Source organism: Monomorium pharaonis, chromosome 1 (genome assembly GCF_013373865.1).
Source record: "Monomorium pharaonis isolate MP-MQ-018 chromosome 1, ASM1337386v2, whole genome shotgun sequence".
In the NCBI taxonomy this organism is placed as follows: Eukaryota; Metazoa; Arthropoda; class Insecta; order Hymenoptera; family Formicidae; genus Monomorium; species Monomorium pharaonis.
Window position 1 is genome coordinate 22445404 of NC_050467.1, and position 19186 is coordinate 22464589.

Here is a 19186-nt window from a genome sequence, read left to right on the forward strand (position 1 = left end):
CACCGCGAGTTATTACAAACATAGACGTACTATGAAAATAACATCTGTACTCGGTTTGTTATGCCTGTTTACGCAAGTCCGATCTTGGAGCTAAAATTATTTTTTTTAACTGATTTTAAATAGGTCTAAAATTCCACTCAAAATATTCATATTCGTTCGTATATCTTTTTATCCCTCTTAAATTAGAGATAAGCAAGATCGAGTTGTGAATAGTGTTTTTATTGCTTTATTACTTTCTCCTATGTACGTTTTCATGGTCTTAAGAACCAGTACGAGGTACGAGTCATTGGAGTCATCTCTGCCATCTTCTGCCGTCTCTGTGTTTCGTCTTGTGATCTTGCAGATTTTGCCAATTCTACTGATCTTGAAACATCAAATAAATTCTCCCGAACTGCTCATTTGGTGAGTATTTGGAAATTATTGAACCAGATTTATATTGAAATTGAAAGTAAAAATCAACAGCCACGAATCTCTCATTCTCATAATCGGTTTTCACGATTAGGATTTTTCGAACTGTTCATATCAATAGATACATTGGAGTGTTAAATACATATATTTTCATTGACTTTAAGATAGAGATTCTTGCGAATAGAAAAACTTTAGAACAAAGAATCTTCAAAATAGAAGAAAATAAACTTCTCAGAAAACAAATTGATCAATTTCATGAAACAAATTGAAAAATTTAATAAAATTACAAACTGATCATATACTAACGTTAAAACGTTTATTAGACAAAGAAATAGAGTTGATCAGTTTTGGCTTTTAAAAAGCCCAAAAATTTTATTTGCCTTGGATCGAATGATCGTAAGATTCTTTAATCTATTGAGATAGTATATTTTATAAGTGCAACGATGTTTTCTCAAGCCTAAGTGTGTTGACCAACGTTTGCGGGATGGACAGTCAGGTGTGCGGGGACGGCAGGTTGATAGACGTGATCGACGAGAGCTGGCGCAAGGAACGTCTACCTATTGACGACATCTCAACACCCGTGGCTGAGCTGCCAGATCCCGAGAGCGACAACGGCGATTCCCATATGACGTTGAAGGAGTTGGAGCAGAAGTGGAATAATTTGGCTTTGAGCTCCCTCAGTGACAATCATCTGCATTCTCCAACACCACTGCACAACTGAATATTCCAAGTGTTGTTGCTCAAACGCCGCAATAAGTCAAATTGCAATCTTAATTATTTTCCTATTACCATCTCACAATGGAATTTCCAGAGACTGGCAAACACTGCTCGGTAAAGGACTGCAAATTGTTGGATTTCTTGCCATTTGTATGCGAGCACTGTCAGACCGTCTTCTGTAAAGAACATTTCAATATGGACTCACACAAATGTTTAAAAATGGAGAACTCAACGAAATCCATTGGTGAACAGTCGGCGAGCTTTCTATGTTCTAAAGAGTCTTGCAAGGATTTATCACCAATCGAGATGCCTTGTATCAAATGCAAACAGCATTTTTGTGTGGCACACAGGCATCATGGATGCTTGGAGTTGAGCGAAACAGAGAAGACACAGAAACTGAAGAAGTGGCAGATACCAAAGAAACAGTTTGCAGAAGCTAAGGCTATAGTAGATCAACAAATCACAGACAGTTTGAAGAAATCCAAGAATACAGCACTAGCAAATAAGGTACTATTACATATATCTCTTCTAAAACAAATATATTAATATAAAAGTATCAAATAAACACATTTTTATCATCTTCCTGTGCTTCCTTTGCTTGCAGGTACAACTCATGCGTGTAAAATGTTCCGCGATTGGTCCTAAAAATGTACCAACGAGTGAGAGAAGTTACTTTCTCGTGCATCTGCCGCTCACATTTAAAAATAAGCACATAGGCACGTCGAAAGGTACCTTCGTCAACATGCATTGGACGATTGGCAAATGCATCGACTCGATGGCGGACACGCTCAAAGTTCCCAACGATAATAACACAGCCACCGCGAATAAATTGAAGCTCTTCCGACATTCTACCGGAAATTTGATATGCAGTAAGATGGAGACGCCTTTAATGAAATTGTTTGAGGATTCTGCTGTTTTCGATGGAGAGCGAGTTATCTTGGAGTATTCTGATAATGTACCTGATAATGTTGTAGATCCATCTTTATATACATAAGTGTTGTACGCATATTACTTTATTGTAATGAAATGTCTGCAAATAACAGTCCAATAGTTCACTAACTATGCAAATATTGAAACAGTGTGATGATTTTATATTGTATCGTAATATATTTTATACGATTTTGTGTTGATATCAATATAATTTGATTTATTGGTAATGGCGAAAGAAGACGGCTCTTAGAATAATACTTGTTTATTACAAACTAGGTTTTATATTCAGTTTTACATTTATTCTCGACAAAGAGACACCTAATGCATTAAACAAATCATTTATACCAGATTATTGTCAGATTTGTTTAAAACAAAAGAGCAACAATAGTCTGACTTTGGCACTGGACGTTTCTTGTCTCACATACATGAGTTCTGCTAATGCAATGTGACAGTGAAATATAAATTATCATGTTCAATGTAATACCATGTTTAAATAAATGTGCGCTCATTTGTGATTTCACGTATACAGATATGGCATTGCATACATTACAAGTGAATGAGAATCACCATTAATAATTATCAGTATCGTAAGTTCAACATTGCACATACATTCACTTATTTATAGGAGAACAATACATTTGTAATTGTCAATTACAAAAGAGAAGAGACAAAAATTGATTATACACGTTGCTCTATAATCAAATGCATTTAACTACTTAAAAATATTTAAACAAAAAAAGAAATCAAAACAATTCGACGATTCAATTTACACCTACCTAATAGAGCAAATTAATTTCTCAAGATTCATTTACAAGATAATATTCATCACTAATATTAAATTCATTATATTCTAACTCTTACATACTTAATGGAAGTAACATATACGAAAATGTGCACATGATATCATTATCTGAATTCTTGTGAAATAAGCTCCTATGTCACTTATTAACAACATATCAATGTTAACCGTTAAAACAAATTTGTTAATGTGCTGAAAATGATGGAATTCATACATCAACGAACTATCTCGTGTTAGAAAGACAAAATTACATCAGATCTAAATGTCTTAATTTAATACACAAATTATCTTTGTATACTGTATAAAGTATTGAAAAGAAAAAAATTTTCGAAAAATTGGCTTGAAGGAGAATAACGCGAGAAACAGATGTTTTATATAATTATAAAAGTCGGCGATTTTTCTAAACACACCATTATGTAAGGCAACATAATATAACGCATTGTATAATATGTTTAGTGAAATGCGTATTACAGAATTCATCATGTAAATGTCTCTCACTTTTGTCTTTAATTTTACCAGTCGCATGTACAGACGAATGCATTAATCGTGTCTCGTGCAGCATTCACACGATCGCATGATACGTAACTCGCTAATGCAAGCGCGAAGCGTTTTGAATCATGCAATCAGCTGTGTAAGCGAGAAAGTAAATGCTTTCCTGAGTATTAAAGAGAACTTTTACCGCTTATTGTAATCGCACAAGACACCACTTTTGCATCCGCGTATGTACATAATTTCTCTGCAAGATATTCATTGATGCCTCCATGGTCGCAAACGCATAGTCTAGCGTCGAAGAGAGCTCGTCGACTGTCAAATCTTATCCTTTACTCGCGTACAGTTGAAAGAAATTCTTGAAATAAAGGACGAGCTTGATGAGGGAAAAAATGCACAGTACATATAAAGAGATCGCGAAGAGAACGAGCAATGCCATTCGCGCGTTTATATTCGTCTCATTGTCCTGTGATCCGCGCGATCGGCCGCCGCTGGCCACCTGCCTGTTGGCCGCAGAATGTATCTGGTAACGGTAGGTGGCCTGAAGTCAAGCTCAGGAATGCCAGCGAGACTTCTGCAACTCGATCTGACCTTCTAACGTTTTCGCAAGGTAGATCACGAAAAGCTGGCTGAGCGCAATGCCCAGAGCGATGCCGGCTATCGTATAGAGATTACGTTCCGCCCAACTCCGGACGATCTCAATGCATCCGCTGGTCCACACCTTTTTACTCGCTTCCGACACTGGTAACATCTGAACTTTGTAGCCACACATTATATTTACAAGTCCGCTCTGAAAGTTGACATTATCTCATTAGCAATAAATGTAATTAAAATCTCTCTCTAAAATACAATTTTTTAATTATGCGAGTGCAAAAGTCTTGGCCCCTTTTAAGATGATACAATATAAACTGATGCTATCAAAACTGATATACTATAGTGTATCATATATCATTGGTAAGATGACGTCAAGAGATCTCTATAAAAAATTGGTGCCATTAGAGTATTTACAGTGCTAATTTGTACTTGCAAAGATAAGTCTAAAAAAGAATATTTGCGTACAATTTATGTATTTTTGTTTCTTTCTGAAGCTCATACATTATATTCACGTATTCTATTTTTAAACCTCATATTTGTTAACATAAGATAGCACTGTAACTTGAGTGGTAACAACTGTTTATTATAGACAAAACTTAGTCACCTTTCTAATATATAATTTATCATAAGATCTGTTGGCAAATTGCAATAAGAGCAAAAATAAAAGATCAAGACTTGTATTGACCTAATACATATGAATGTAAGAAACATACGTACAGATATATCAGTAGCGTTTATGCAACAAGAGAATGGTACCCCGCAACGTTCCACACTAGGGCTAGTGCAATTGAAATATTCATTTTTTCCCCAGTCTAGATATCCTTCTTGACTCAAGCCGCAACACTTGAACTAAAATATATTTTTTTTATCAATATCTTGCTACAAAACTGATAATGTATTTTTACAAATGTAAGATATGTATTTTTATCATTGTTAATAATTTGATTCACAATCCTTACTTCTTGTTGACCAAAATCGATGAAATTTTGCAGATCTGGATCCTCCCTGTATGTCTGAATTATCTTGTCTGTGAACGACTCTTCCAAGATTGACTGCAGGGTATGGGGGAATACAAAACCGACGATTGCCACACCCATCTCCAAAAGGAAGAATACTAGAAGACACAGCGAGTACTAAAAAAAAAATCGTTTGGTCACTCAATCAAGTTTCGTACTGCTCAAAGAGAACATTCTATATACAAAAAAACTAACAAATTTAAGAAGGCATGTGTTCTCGCGAAGGGCTCCGACGCAGCCAGCAAAACTGACGACGAAAACCACTCCACCAGCTATCAACATCACCAAAGAGATGTTCAAAACAACGTCATAGACGTTCTCCACCCGAACAGATCCGGTCGCCTGCCATTTGTCCACGAACGCGTAGAGACCTACGCCGATTAGCAGTCCGCCAAATAGCTAGACATAAAGAAAATCTGTTTCTGTCTGTACCGTCATCACATTTGAGTACGATCATCGCCGTTTCTACATTAACTGATCTTTAGCTCTTATTTTACCCTTCGTCCAATTTTTGTGCAAAGAACGTGGAGATTTAATGTTGAAAATACCAAACATTAGACAGATTCGAAAACGAATACACAAACGCGTGGCTATATATTATTTTGACTGGGAATAAATCACGAATTCTATTTGCGTGGACGAGAAAGCGTGTGACGCGAAGAATGCAGAAAGGCGATTCGTTAAAGGCGAAATCGCTCACCCAGAAGACGAAATTCAGCATAAAAATCATGTACTTCACGCACGAGCTGACATACGTGAAGTTGCTGCGCCTGCGATTATTCATCATTGTGTCGCGGCGAATGCTCGACGAATCTCACAAACGATCGGGTCCTCCTCGAGACAGACGTGTCCCAGCGTAACGGGTCCGCGTGATTAGCACGCTCGCTTTGCGCGTTGTCTCAGCTCACGGTGATAAAACGCAACCCGAGACGCATACCTCGACAGCTAACATTCGCTCCGCCATTACGACGTTTTTCCTGATGTTTCTCGTCACGACGTTCCTGCGTTCCTGCGTTCGAATTTACGATCAGCTGTCCGTCCGCGTTCCGCGTTCCATGAACACGCGCGTGTAGAAAACCCTCTAGCGACCAATAAGCGATTTGGACAATGAACATAGATCTGTTCTTTTTAGCTGAACATTGGTTTGTTCGTAATTATACTATGTTCGAACAGCGGAAGGAAGCTCGTTTCTGTGTTCTTTTTGAAGAGCGTTGGAGAGTCCCGAAATAAAGTGCATCGACGAGTTATTTGCAAGTCAAAGTTGCGTCACGCGTACCTCGTAGATCATAGCAAGTTCAGAATTTATCGGAAAGAGACGTAATGGCAGCAGTGCAGGACAGTAAGTTCAACTTTCGTTATTCTTCACGTTTTTGACGAAAGATGCTTGGCTTATAGGTTAGGATAGCTATGCTGCAATAAATAATTTCGATTCTAAATTAGTAGATCTCAAATAATCTCATCCTGTATCTATCGTCATTAATGGAATTTTTGGAATTTGCTCATTTTGTTTGTTTTAAAATAAACACTTTAATAAGTATTCGATATGAAATAGCAGGATATCGCTAACCTGTCAAACTCACAATATCAACAAAAAAATCCTATTTGCGCGGATGATTTTGGCTGCGTTCCTTTTCACACATGATGCGCATAATGCATTGTTTATCTTTGTTTAACGTCAGACAAACAACAAAGATGAATGATGCATTATGCGTGAAACGGAACACAGCTTTATATTGCTGTTTACTTCAACTGGATTCTCTGTCTCTTTAATATGTGATAATAGAACATATATATGTAAAAGTAAATTTTAAGAAAAAAATATGGAGAGAAGTATGAAGAAAATTGATACAAATATTTTAATATTTCTTTTAAAAGATATTCTATTTATAGATAACTTGTTTTTGTCTTATTTACTTCTATTTACAAAATTTATGATTCAAGTTACTTATTTTGTAAATTTGGTGATTTTATACAATATTTCCTATTCTATTATTTATATTTATTTATATTTTTTTATTCAATATTATAAGAGTTAATTAAATAGTAACTAATTGAGAAATTAATAAATTTTAGGAATGAAACACAAACGTGCAAGCTCGAACTGTGACCCATGGACAACACGGGAACAATTGTGCCTCGCGTCAAGCGTACTGAAATCTGGGGATCAAAACTGGATGAGCGTGTCCAGATCGTTGAGACCATTTTTTGAAAAGGAATCGCTGAGGTCTACAGACTGGTTTTCGCAAAAGTCATGCGCCATACAATACGCGCATCTGCTGGAGAACGTAGACACGCCAAAAAGGAAGAAGCGAGAGAGCGGCGAGACTACTAGCGAATCCGTAGTCCGAAAGTTAACGCAAGAGAGAATAACCGAGCTAAGTCAGATTCTGGCTCGTCAGAAGGAGGAATATTTACGACTCAAAACGGACATAAAGCACCTCAAGTCTGGTACGATAAGCGACGAAAAACTGGAAAAGATGTGGCATGATATACAGCAGGAGGAGCGTGAGATGGACCAGAAGTCGCGGACTCACATGGCTTGGCTGAAACGTCAGCATCAACAGAAGCAGCAGGAGACTAGTTCACCGTCGGTCTCAACTTCGTCGGTCATGAACCAAAATCGCAAAGTAACGGAGAGTACAACAGAAGTACAGGTACAGGAAACCGGCCACGCGACGGAACCCGTTGCCGTGGAGAATGACGAAGAGAAAAAAAGCAACAGGGGTGGCAGATCTCCATTACTGACGAGTCTACTGAAATCCCCGAGTCCGACCACTCAGACTATCCAGTCCTTTCCATCCACTCCTACCTCCGTTCAGGCGGGCACACCGACCATCACCAGCCTGCTCGGATCCAGTTCAAAGACGTTGAACGCTCAGCTGGCACAGAATGTGTCGCCGCAGTTGCAGCAGATGGTCTCGACGGCGATTGCTAGCGCAGCGAATGCGACACCGGAACGACCGTCCGTCGGCGCTCCCACGCTCTCCATGCTGCTGGAAATGCCAGCGAGCACGCAGAGAGGCCCTCTACCAAATCTGCAAACGACAACTGCTTCCGCAAGCGTATCCCATGCACCGCAGCAACAGACAATCGCAACCGTGCCTGTTACTACCTCCGAGACGCGCAATTTCCAGCAAGCTCCGGCGCAATCGCAAGCCCCCCAGATTCAGCAGGTGGCCATCAAAAATGAGGCAGCAGCAGTGGCAACTCCAGCGACCGCCACAACGCCGACGAACATGCCCGTCGCGGAGAACATGGTGCAGATAATCGACCATATAGACGTGATGCAGAAAGACATAATGGCAAATGTGATAGACAAGGACGAGATTAATAACATCATCGATGATATTGAGGAATTGATCAAGCAGGATATCACCGCTAGCCCTGGACAGACACTAGACACGAGCGGCTCGATAACAACGATGCCAACGACAACGACGACAGCAGCGGCGCCGGTTGTTGCAAGTATCCCTCAAGAACAATCGGCGGAAGTACCGGCAGCAACAACAGCGACAACGTCAAGACCGCAACCGAGGGACGTAGACGAAGCCGTGTCACTGTCCGATTCGCCGCAAAGCGAGATGGCGATTGAGGAGATTGACTCGAGTACTTCGAATATCGCAGAGATTATCGGAACCGTTGCCATAGATCCAAAGGAACAGCCTAAAATTATTGTCGCCGAGATCACGGAGACCGTAACAAACACATCGTCGGGGACGAAGTCCGATACGAGTACTTGTGACAAAAAACCGACTTTAACGGAGAAGCTCGTTTTGAAGATAGAAATTAATGATGGAGGAACCAGTAAGAACGCTCCAGCGGAAGAGAAACAACCGGACATCGAAGCGAAATCCTGCGCAGATGCCACATCGAACGTGAAGACTGAGGAGAATGACTCTAAACTCTCGGAAGAAAAAAAGGAGACTATAGATGAGACTATGGAGGTAGAAGAGGAGGTTGAAGAAGAAGAGGAAACGGAAGTAACTGCGCTGTCCGATGTCAAAGAATCGTCTGGTAACGTTAAAGAGCAGAAGGATTCACCAGAGGACACTGAAGGTAAAGATAACGCGGGATTAGATCAATTAGAAATACATTTAGCGAAAATTACAGGGGATCAGCAGGACGTGCCCTCTGCAGAGATTGTCAGCGTCTCTTCGGAGGTGACGAACGATCTACCCAGTGCCGAGGACACGGAAAAGTCGCAGGACATCAGCTTGATCCTGGAGGAGGACGACGAAAGCAATCAGAGTATGGAGAGTAAGAAGAAAGCAGTAACGGAGGAACAGACCATTCAGAACACGGTCGAGAGCACAGAATCCTCTGTATCGTTCAAGGAGGAGGCAGTTCTTGCGATAAAAGAAAAGACTATTGTGGAGACGAAGGAAGAGCCTTCGGTAAAGTTACAAACAAAAGGAGCGAACGAAAAAACGTTGGAGTTATACACGGACAAGAATTCCACTAAGAAGGAAGAGGTCAAGGATACCAAGGAGGATACCAAGAGTTCCATTTTACAGGATGTAGAAATTAAAGAGGAGAAGATCAGCAATGAATCAGCCGGAGATAGAAACGCTAAGGATATCACGCGTGTAGCCATAGAAGAAACAAAGAGTATTAAGAGCGAGCCAGCTGAAGTTGCGACAACTGATGTGAAAATTAACATAAAGAAAACCGAGAGTGTAGAAATCAAGTCCGAGGAAGCTAAACCGAAAAACGAAATGGAACTGGAAGCTAGCGGAAGTTCGTTTCACGGGAAAAGCCCGCTTCACGGTCTATCGGAGGAAGACAAGAAAGAAAGCGTGGAGGTAAAGCAAGAGAAAGAGGAGAAGGAAGACGTCAAGAAAAACGCAGCAGAAGGCGAGCAGATTGTAAAAGAGATGGAATCCACAGGAGTTGGAGAAGAACCCGGCGAATTGGACGAGGAGGAATCTTCGTTGAGTAAGTTAAGTAGCAACCGAGCGATGAAGACGTATTCCAAGAAGCAGAACGTCGCCGTAGACAGCGAACCGGAGAACGAGAGCGCCGGCGAGGGCGCGGACTATCGTGCCTGGAAGAAGGCGGTTCTACTCGTCTATGGTCGTCTGGCCGCGCACAAATTCGCATCAGTGTTCCTCAGACCGATCACGGAGGATCACGCACCTGGATATCACACGGTGGTCTTTCGACCGATGGATCTGTCTACTATTAAGAAGAACATCGAGAACGGTACGATCAGGTCGACCATGCACTTTCAGAGGGACGTCATGCTTATGTTCCAGAATGCGATTATGTACAACAAGCGCGACACGATTATATTTAAAATGGCAGTTTCGATGCAAGAGGAGTGCTTGCAACATATGCAGGTAAGAAAAATATTCTTATATATTTATTATTTACATATTTTTTTACTAATTACTGATATTGCTAAGTGTTGATATTATATTATGTAAAGATATTATTAAAGATAGAGAGTGCTTTTTTAAATATTCTTTCAGTATTTATTTTATCATAATATTTTATTTCTAAATATTCATGCATATTTGTGTATATTTTTGAAGTTATTATTAATGCCACTTAATTTTAGATATTGGTACAAGCAACGGGAGAAGGAACATTTCGAAGGGAAACTAGAACTGCAGCGAGCAGTAGCAGCGAGGCAAACGAGAGCAATCTTAAACGGAAACGAAGTCACATCACTCCGAGTCCACACGACATCGACAGTCCACGCTCGAAAAAACGCAGAAAATCTGAGAATGATTAGACTATATTAATAATAACAGACTGTGTTATATATGTACAGATATAAAGATACACTTGTGCGTTACAGCAATTGAGGGAGAGGAATGTGACTGAGAGAGAAAAATAGAGACACATTTTTCAGGTATTGTGACAAAGTATGCGCATCGACGCCACGTACGAGAATAAGCGATACTTGAAGCCTATACAAGAAAAGATTATGTGTGATATAATTATTGTATAAAATTAATTTAGCTATTTTATAAGACCATTATGATATACTATGATACTCATAAACAATTCTGCGACTTGAGAAAGATTACAAGATACTTTTTTCAATTTAACTTTCTCATCTTTGGCTCTTTATCTTTAAATGTATATGTAATAAGAAATTATATTAATAAAATAGGTAAAGAGATAAACAAACCTTTGCTGTCAAAAGTGTCGAGCGAAACAATTTTGTTTCCTGCAAACAAATAAAAATTCAATGAAAAATGGCTGGATTTCTCGAAATTGAGTTTATAAAAAAATTATTTTATTATAATTATTATGGCGAGATAATTGAACCTGACGTGGTAGCCACAAATAATGAAAAAAACATTACACTACACATTTCGTGTAACGCTTGCCTTATCGATCATCTGAGTATCGTAAAAATTCACCAGTATGTTGAAACAATAATTGTAAAATGCGATAAATAACACGTTATATATAATTGCAACAGATTGATACATATATGAAATAAAAAGATGGGCTACTATTGCGCTTGGGGAGACGCGAAGATGGTGTGTAGCTCCGAGGAGGAGGGTTATGACAACCGTGCCTCCGATGTCGGACAGAAGAGAGGAAGACGCGCTTCGGACACCCACGGAGAAGCTGTAAGCGAAGCGCAACAAAAGCAAATAAGTAGCGTATGCGCACACGTTTATGTAAATATTACAGAATGATGTTAATCATTTAAAGCCATCCGTTCCGGCTTCACCGATTTCGGACGATACCGATCGGCAATTCTGGGCGGAGGACGAGTTGAGCAGTTCGGAGTCGCGGCAAAGATTAAACACAAGGAGGAAGCGTCGACATAGCGTTTCCTACAGGAATCGTGCCGCGAACAAGAGTCTATCTCGTGCACCCCGTTCGTCGAATTCCAGTTCCGATTCGATCCACGTGGAGATCTTACCTAAAAGTAAATTTAATTTCATGTTATCTTTCCACTTTCTACCATTCTAGAGTTGTTTATGTGTAAAATATAAATAATCCTAAAAAGATCTATAAATAATATTAAATATATTCCATTTTTCAATTTTTAATATTACATTATTTTTATTATATATAGAAAATAATAATTTAATTACTTTTTTTTGTATTGTGTTATAATTTAAATTCGTTTAAATAGAACGTTAACAATACATTTAAAATTAACAATGTATAAATAATCTTTGTAGACATAATCTTGTAATATATGATACATCCCTGGTTTTAAAGTTATATAATTTTATACAGGCTACTTATTATGCAATTGCTTGACATTAAATTACTTGATATAACCACACTTGGATGTGTAATTATTTGTAGTTCGCAAAACACGAAGACGTTGGTTGCATTCTAAAACGAAGAAATTACAATCGGTAAAAGCGTCGTGCACAAGTACTGAAAAAACGGATTGTGCAATAGAAGTGCATGTTTCTTCGGAACATCAGACTGCATCTACTTCTAGCTCGCGCCTCGAGGATCATAAAACAAACTTGTTGCGTACAAATCATTGTAAACAATCAAGTCACACACTACGGAACAACAAGAAAACTCGAATGAAAAAAGCATATGGTTCATCTAAATCTAAACAGAAATAAAATCTTAATGTCCCAGTGATATATGTTATTATAATCCGAAAATAAAAAATAAAAAAGGTAAGATGTATATTTTTTGCAATTATTAATTAAAGAAACTTTGAATTCTCGCAAATTATACCTGAATTGTTTGCCAAAATAATTTAAATTTAATTTTTAGTCTGCAATATTAGTTCAATATGAATTTAATTTTTTATATAAGTATGAACAAATTATATGTATATTCTTATCATAAGCAGACGCAATTAATTAATAAAATTAATTCTATCTATAAGTTAAAACGTTTAGAATACTTTTTTTAAACTATTCCTATTGTATTTTAACGTTTTCTATTGTTATCTTTTATTTTCTATTACTTTTCATGGTGAATCTAACGATATTACAATCAAATATCTACGTGATTGAACTTTAAAATGGTCAGACATTATTAATTCTGTAGCCAATCAATACGCTTGAAAAATTTGCATTTGAATCACTGATCTGATTTGAATACGACACATGAAAATCAGTCTAATAGCGTCTGCTAACGTTGTTTTCACTGCGCGTGCCCTGATATCTGTCAACACAGCGGAAACAGGCGAAGTTCGAGCTTTCAATTGTTCGTCGATGCGCAAGAAGAGAGAAGAGTGAGCTCAGTGAGCAGGGGCGAATGTGCGTGTGACATTTGTGACCAGCAGTACTGCCGAGATGAGTAATTCAGTGAGAACTTCCTCGACAATGTTGGGCTATGACTGGGACAAAAACCGGTATCAGAATCTCAGCACGATATCAGGAACGCGCGTGCGTGGCGGTAAGTTGAACCTTGGAAGAAAGAAACACGCATCTCGACGAAGAGATTACACGCGAGGCGAATGTTATGACTTTGCATTTGCTCGTCTCGTTTCACTTTTAAGTTAATTACCTCGTCTAAATTAACATTACATTAGTTATTATAAAGGCCAACACAATGAAAAATAAAGAATAGAAGAAACAGATATTAGAGATAAAAAATAGAGCAATGCACGATAAAAAATAATAAACAATAATAGAGTTCATGTATAGTTTTCTGGAAACTTGAGGAATTCTCTATTCTGTAGCTAATCGATACGTTTGAAAAATTAGTCATACGATACATGAAATATGAAAATATTTGTCTCGTGCCTGAATCACATACATAGCGATTGACGATTTACGTCTGCTTTTCATTTTACATCTCGACCAATCGGAAAAGTACCATTGGAATGAAGCTTCTTTTTGATTAATGAAAAGATGCAAATGCAAACACAATTACTGCTGGAGTGATTCATGCATTAAATGCTCTCTTCGAATTGCTTCTTGATAAAAAATTGTGTGGCTGTGCACGTCTCAGTACAATTATTTATATTCAATGATAAAACTATATCCTGTCATGATACTTGCTGGAAAACTCACATTCACACTTTTATTTGAACGTATGTGTGTGAATTTTTAAAGTAATATTAAAATTGAAAAAATATAAATAGCACTCTAAAGTTAAATCTGCATTTTTTTGTTTTGTTTTTCTATTAATAAATTTTTACATGTTTTCTCTATAACAGGTTCTTCAGCTCTACGCTCTTTACTCTACTGCACTGGATTTGGCTTATGCTTCACGATATTCATTCTCTCGTTATGGAACTCCAATCTTCATGCTCCAACCCGTGTCTACGTGTTCCATTTTGACAGACAACAGCCTCTGTTACACATTGTCTCTGACAAGTTCTTGTCGTTTGGTCTTGACACATCTTTGCTTCGAAAAATGGCTGAGTTGCCTACTGGACAAAAAAAATTCATCAATTTGGCCCACCACCTGAGTCCTGCTTATGTCAGAGTGGGTGGAACCTCCGCGGATTGTCTGACATTTATACGGGATCAGGTTGGTTGAATCTCTATAAATAAAACAAATAATTTTGTGAACTGTGCTGTAGAAGAAATTCATTTACTTATTTCACTTATTTAAAAATTATAGAATGATATTAAACGCTATAAAATCCATTGTGATTTTAATCTTGTGATGATCGTAATGTTATGTGTAATGATTTAGATGGAGCAAAACTCTTCTGAGAAGGTCTTCAGCCCCATAGATGGCCAAGACATCAGCAACTTTTCCATCTCTGGTGTAGATCTGCTCGCAGTCTATGATTTTGCGGCAAAGTCAGAATTACGAATGATCTTCGATCTGAACGTATTGCTCAGAAATCCAGATGGGGTTTGGAATGACAGTAACGCACAAGAGATTATCGCGTTTGCTAAGAATCAAGGCATGATACTAGACTGGCAATTAGGAAACGGTAAACAATTATAATACAAAGTTTGATACATACAAGTGATTAATACATATAAATATTTTAATGTTAAATAACAAATTAAGAAGGTAACTTTAATTATACACACACACACACACACACACACACACACACACACACACATGTATAACAATATACATATATGTATGTAATTCCTGGTACTTATTTTGATATTTTTAGAGCCAAATTCCTTCAAACATGTATTTAATGTGACTGTCTCTGCAACTGAACTTGCAAAAGATTATGATCATTTGAGGCAACTACTAAACGAAGCGGGATATGTCGATAGTATTCTCGTTGGGCCGGAAGTGAATCACGTTGGAGAATTAAGTAAAATGGGAGAGCAATATGTTAAGACCTTTTTGAGCAACCAAAAGAGCACTGTGAATTTTGTCACCTGGCATCAGTATTATCTGAATGGACGAGAGGCTAAAGTTAATGATTTCGTGAATCCTATCACTTTCAACTGGTTACCGGCGCAAATCAATTCTATGAGACAATTCATTGCCGAGTCGGGGAAAAACGTTTCCATGTGGCTATGTAAGTGCCTTAATATTATCAATATTCAAATATTGGATATTGTGTTACTAGGTCTCACTTTATTTTATTTTTATAAAATTATTTCTTTAAATTACAATGCTATTATTTATACTTATATTAAAACATAATATTTCTAAATATATATCTTTTTTTTTAATTGCAGACCTTACAATTTTTTAATTTATCTTTAATCATTATTCATTGTGTATAATCTTTTTGGGATAAATTTCTCAATTAAGATAATATTACTGTATAACAAAGATTCAATATTACTGTATACACAAAAATTCAATAGAAGATTTCATTTACAGCGGAAACTAGCACCGCGTTTGGCGGAGGCGCGCCTGAATTATCCGACAGATTCGTAGCCGGATTTCTATGGTTGGATAAATTAGGATACAGCGCTAAAGCAGGATTAAACGTCGTCACAAGACAATCGTTGTTTGGTGGGAATTACGCTATGGTATCACCGGATCTCGTCCCAAATCCCGATTGGTGGGTCAGCGTCTTCTATAAGCAATTCGTATCGGAGAAGGTCCTACGGTTGGTCACACCTGATAATTACGGCTACGTACGATTATACGCACACTGCACACCGAAGAAAGCCCTAATCGCTAGAGTGCCGGCTATCACAGTCTACGGAATGAATATAGACAAGACCGCAGCCTACATAGATTTTTCAAACTTGTTTGCACAGAGCAAACATAATAAAACTACAAAGATTTTCTATTATGCTCTGACCTCTGATCATTTACAATCTTAGTATGTATAAAACAATAATTAAGTGAAATTTTATATATCAAGCCAAATAATGAATCTAAGTTATATATTTGTTTTGTGCAGTAAGATAAAGCTTAACAACGAGACTGAAGCACTGAAGCTGCGACCAAACGGAGATTTGCCACCGTTTCGACCTGTGATATTGGATTCTAATCCCGTGTTTTTACCACCGTACTCCATGGTGTTCCTGATAATTCATGGTCTCGATGTGCCTGCATGTTCGACGTAAATAAGGCGACAAGTCGATTTTATATAAGACATTTATATTGTACGTCTTATACATTATATTAAACATTTATATAGCTTATGTTACATATTTTTTACAAATTCTTAACAAGGAAGCTTATACAGGCGTGAATTTAAGTTTAAAGAAGGACGCGGGACCGTATCTCGAATATAAATTTATTTATCTACCGCGTAACACAAGTTTCAGTTCGCAATTTATCTTATTTTTTTACTATTTTTATAATAAACGTTAAATTGCACCAACAGTAACAGGCAGTAACATTGTATGCAATTGTTTATTTTTACTGTGATTTTATATATATGGCTATACAATAAATTTCTTTTTCTACTGTTATATTCCTGTTTAAAAAAACACTTCGTGTTTTTATTTAATGTGATATACGTTAGGTTACCTTTCAATTATACTTGAAGGATTTTACAACTTTTCTTATATTTATCATAGAGTGTAAGGACTAAATGCTAAAATAAGTTCATAACCACTGTATCATACAAACGCACAATAATGAACAATCTATAAATATCGAACGTAAGATAATATTATACAAAGGAATGATATTTATACATCGAGCGAAAGTTCATAGTAATGAGACTAGTATTATTGTTACTCAATACTCTCTCGGTTTTTTATATGAAAATATGACTTCAAATCAGAAAAATTAAATGTTTCAAGACGATCGTTATTATGAACAATCAACACGATATCTGCGATAATTGGTTTCGCACACGAATACTCAATACCTACAATTGCATTAAAAGTTATTATTCTGTGCTGGAGATCGTGATAGTCTTCCCTTTGGGATCATCGAATTTGTCCATCGTATGGATATCCATGATCATAATGAGAGCCCATATCATGATCAAACCCAGTATCGCTGTGACAAATATTCCTGTCCAGATCGGTATACTGGTGAAACCGACGCAGTCGTACGCATCGCCGAATGTCGCGTTTTTGTGATCGGCCTGCACCTGCATATCGCTGATACTTAAGTATGTGGTACCGTTCACAAAAACTGTCTCCGGTGAACAATGGTAGGAGAAACCAACTGGAAAGGAAATGTCCCGCCTGGTAGATAGAACGTCGATCCCGTTATTCGTCTCGTAGGTTACGTTTTTCAATGTGTAATAGCCGATGCTCTTGACATTGAAGAAAAATTCGAGTGTTAGACTGCCGATGTCCTTAACATCAGCAAACTTGATAGTCAGGATCACTGTGTTTCCCTTATCTTTGTCCTTACGACTTATTGCACTTCTGACTTTGGATTGATCAAGTATCACCACTTCTGCCTTGTCGGATGCCTTCAATAATAATTCTTTATATTACCTTCAATTTTCTATTTGTCCAATTAATCAATATCGAAAATAATTCTTTTCTTTTTCTTTTATTGCTTAATACTAAAAATTACCAATGACATCTTATTACTAGAATTATCATGCTAATTCAATCATTTTCACATATTTTTAATATTCTGTATTATGTAATACAAAAGAAATTGAAATGATTAGTCAAAATGATACCATAATTGATAATCCTAATGTTAATGCATATTATAAAGTCTATAAAATTTCTCATGTAATATTAACATTAATCAAACAATGTTGTTTACCTTGAATAACAATGGCTTTGTGGAATACAAAAGGACTTTATCTGTGTTTATCTTGAACTCTGTAGAATTGTCTGCAACTGTTTCTCTTTTTATTCGTTCAGTATGACTATAACGACACTGTTTCCCTGTAAGTGCTATGCATCCGCTTGAATCGACGTCCCTGAGGACCATGTTGAACTCGTGATCGTCATTCATATCCTCTATCATTCTTATCTGCTTGTAGATCTTCCGAAATACCGTGTCCGACGTGACGACACATGGATAGTAAAATATTTTCGAGCCGTTGGTGGTGTTTGACAGCACCTGCAATATTTGCATACTTGTAACAACTTTGTAATTTCTTTAGAGAGAAGATAATTAATATAACTATTATCTTAACTCTAATTATTCATCATACAGAACGCATGTGAGACGAACGATACATTTATGGATCATAATGCAAGTAAATACAGATGAATAGCCAGGAGGAGACAAAAGACTAACCTTGCTGTTCCGCAGATCTTCGACGCAAAGTTCCTCGGCGATGACCGCCGGTTCGGTGATGTTGAACTGCAACAGGATCCTCTCGAACTCCTCGGACGTCAACTTCTGCAGCGGACTCGACGGCGCCGCTCGATATACCGCGTCGTAATCGGACGACTCGTGTGGGCACCAAATTACGGCGGGCGTGCAGGCACGACCAAGATCGAGCTGACAGACAGCGAGCAGCGCGAGGATTATCAGGTTGCTCGACTTTCCCGTGTCACCCGTCATCCTGGAGATCGAGTCGAGGCCGGGTGGAACGAACGCAAAACTCACGCTAAACCGTACGTACAGTAACTGAGAGCAGAAGGCACTCCGATCTGAAGCACCTGACCACGAACCTCGTGACAGTCGTGACGCCGACTCATCTGTCACGTGGCCGATGCACTTCCGGACTTTAAAAGTGCGCCCCGCCTAGACGGGAGAAACGTCGCTTCGAAGTTTCACTTTGATTTTTTTTCAGCAAGATTTGTATCATATCTCATCGTTTAATGAGAAAAGTTATGAACGAATTAATGTGTGTGCGCTCACTTTTATTTTTGATACGTTTTGTTGGACGAGGAAAAATATTTTTATTATATATTTTTCGTAGAATGGAATAAGATCACATTAAAACCAAATTAAGTTAAAGTTAATAATTTGTAAAACTAATTTAGTTACATTAAAAGTTACGTTAAAATTA

At 37.7% G+C, this 19186-nt stretch overlaps 7 protein-coding genes across 9 annotated transcripts; 5 read left to right on the top strand and 2 right to left on the bottom strand.

The window, feature by feature from the left end:
- The first annotated feature begins 51 nt into the window (after positions 1 to 51).
- On the top strand, positions 52 to 1167 carry LOC105836577 (anaphase-promoting complex subunit 13). Of its 2 annotated transcripts, none has more exons than XM_012680816.3 (2): positions 52 to 402; positions 901 to 1167. In XM_012680816.3, exons 1-2 carry the CDS (start codon positions 242 to 244, stop codon positions 1127 to 1129), a joined length of 390 nt encoding a protein of 129 aa, XP_012536270.1. In that variant the 5' UTR covers positions 52 to 241; the 3' UTR covers positions 1130 to 1167. The 2 variants fall into 2 exon arrangements, with proteins under 2 accessions (XP_012536270.1, XP_012536193.1); XM_012680739.2 differs by having other exon boundaries at positions 65 to 402; positions 865 to 1167.
- Positions 1168 to 1179: 12 nt separating this feature from the next.
- On the top strand, positions 1180 to 2197 carry LOC105836504 (AN1-type zinc finger protein 1-like). The gene is made up of 2 exons (XM_012680610.2): positions 1180 to 1632; positions 1730 to 2197. Exons 1-2 carry the CDS (start codon positions 1207 to 1209, stop codon positions 2117 to 2119), a joined length of 816 nt encoding a protein of 271 aa, XP_012536064.1. The 5' UTR covers positions 1180 to 1206; the 3' UTR covers positions 2120 to 2197.
- Positions 2198 to 2301: 104 nt separating this feature from the next.
- Positions 2302 to 5956, bottom strand: LOC105836360 (tetraspanin-33). Its single transcript, XM_012680375.3, has 5 exons — positions 5654 to 5956; positions 5149 to 5352; positions 4897 to 5070; positions 4655 to 4786; positions 2302 to 4133 (listed from the first exon to the last, which is right to left on the bottom strand). Exons 1-5 carry the CDS (start codon positions 5738 to 5740, stop codon positions 3897 to 3899), a joined length of 834 nt encoding a protein of 277 aa, XP_012535829.1. The 5' UTR covers positions 5741 to 5956; the 3' UTR covers positions 2302 to 3896.
- Positions 5957 to 6107: 151 nt separating this feature from the next.
- On the top strand, positions 6108 to 11087 carry LOC105835956 (bromodomain-containing protein 8). 2 transcript variants are annotated; one of them, XM_012679769.3, is made up of 4 exons: positions 6108 to 6292; positions 7027 to 9009; positions 9064 to 10292; positions 10514 to 11087. In XM_012679769.3, the coding sequence occupies exons 1-4, from the start codon at positions 6274 to 6276 to the stop codon at positions 10688 to 10690; spliced, it is 3408 nt and encodes a 1135-aa protein (XP_012535223.1). In that variant the 5' UTR covers positions 6108 to 6273; the 3' UTR covers positions 10691 to 11087. The 2 variants fall into 2 exon arrangements, with proteins under 2 accessions (XP_012535223.1, XP_012535141.1); XM_012679687.3 differs by having other exon boundaries at positions 7027 to 10292.
- A 218-nt stretch (positions 11088 to 11305) lies between these two features.
- Positions 11306 to 12579, top strand: LOC105836690. The gene is made up of 3 exons (XM_012680935.3): positions 11306 to 11543; positions 11629 to 11848; positions 12238 to 12579. The coding sequence occupies exons 1-3, from the start codon at positions 11415 to 11417 to the stop codon at positions 12510 to 12512; spliced, it is 624 nt and encodes a 207-aa protein (XP_012536389.2). The 5' UTR covers positions 11306 to 11414; the 3' UTR covers positions 12513 to 12579.
- A 476-nt stretch (positions 12580 to 13055) lies between these two features.
- On the top strand, positions 13056 to 16712 carry LOC105836142 (heparanase). Its single transcript, XM_028193750.2, has 6 exons — positions 13056 to 13299; positions 14066 to 14382; positions 14551 to 14797; positions 14993 to 15352; positions 15664 to 16114; positions 16196 to 16712. Exons 1-6 carry the CDS (start codon positions 13197 to 13199, stop codon positions 16359 to 16361), a joined length of 1644 nt encoding a protein of 547 aa, XP_028049551.1. The 5' UTR covers positions 13056 to 13196; the 3' UTR covers positions 16362 to 16712.
- Positions 16379 to 18853, bottom strand: LOC105836283. Its single transcript, XM_012680252.3, has 3 exons — positions 18466 to 18853; positions 17983 to 18285; positions 16379 to 17674 (listed from the first exon to the last, which is right to left on the bottom strand). The coding sequence occupies exons 1-3, from the start codon at positions 18733 to 18735 to the stop codon at positions 17138 to 17140; spliced, it is 1110 nt and encodes a 369-aa protein (XP_012535706.1). The 5' UTR covers positions 18736 to 18853; the 3' UTR covers positions 16379 to 17137.
- Between the last annotated feature and the right edge of the window lie 333 nt (positions 18854 to 19186).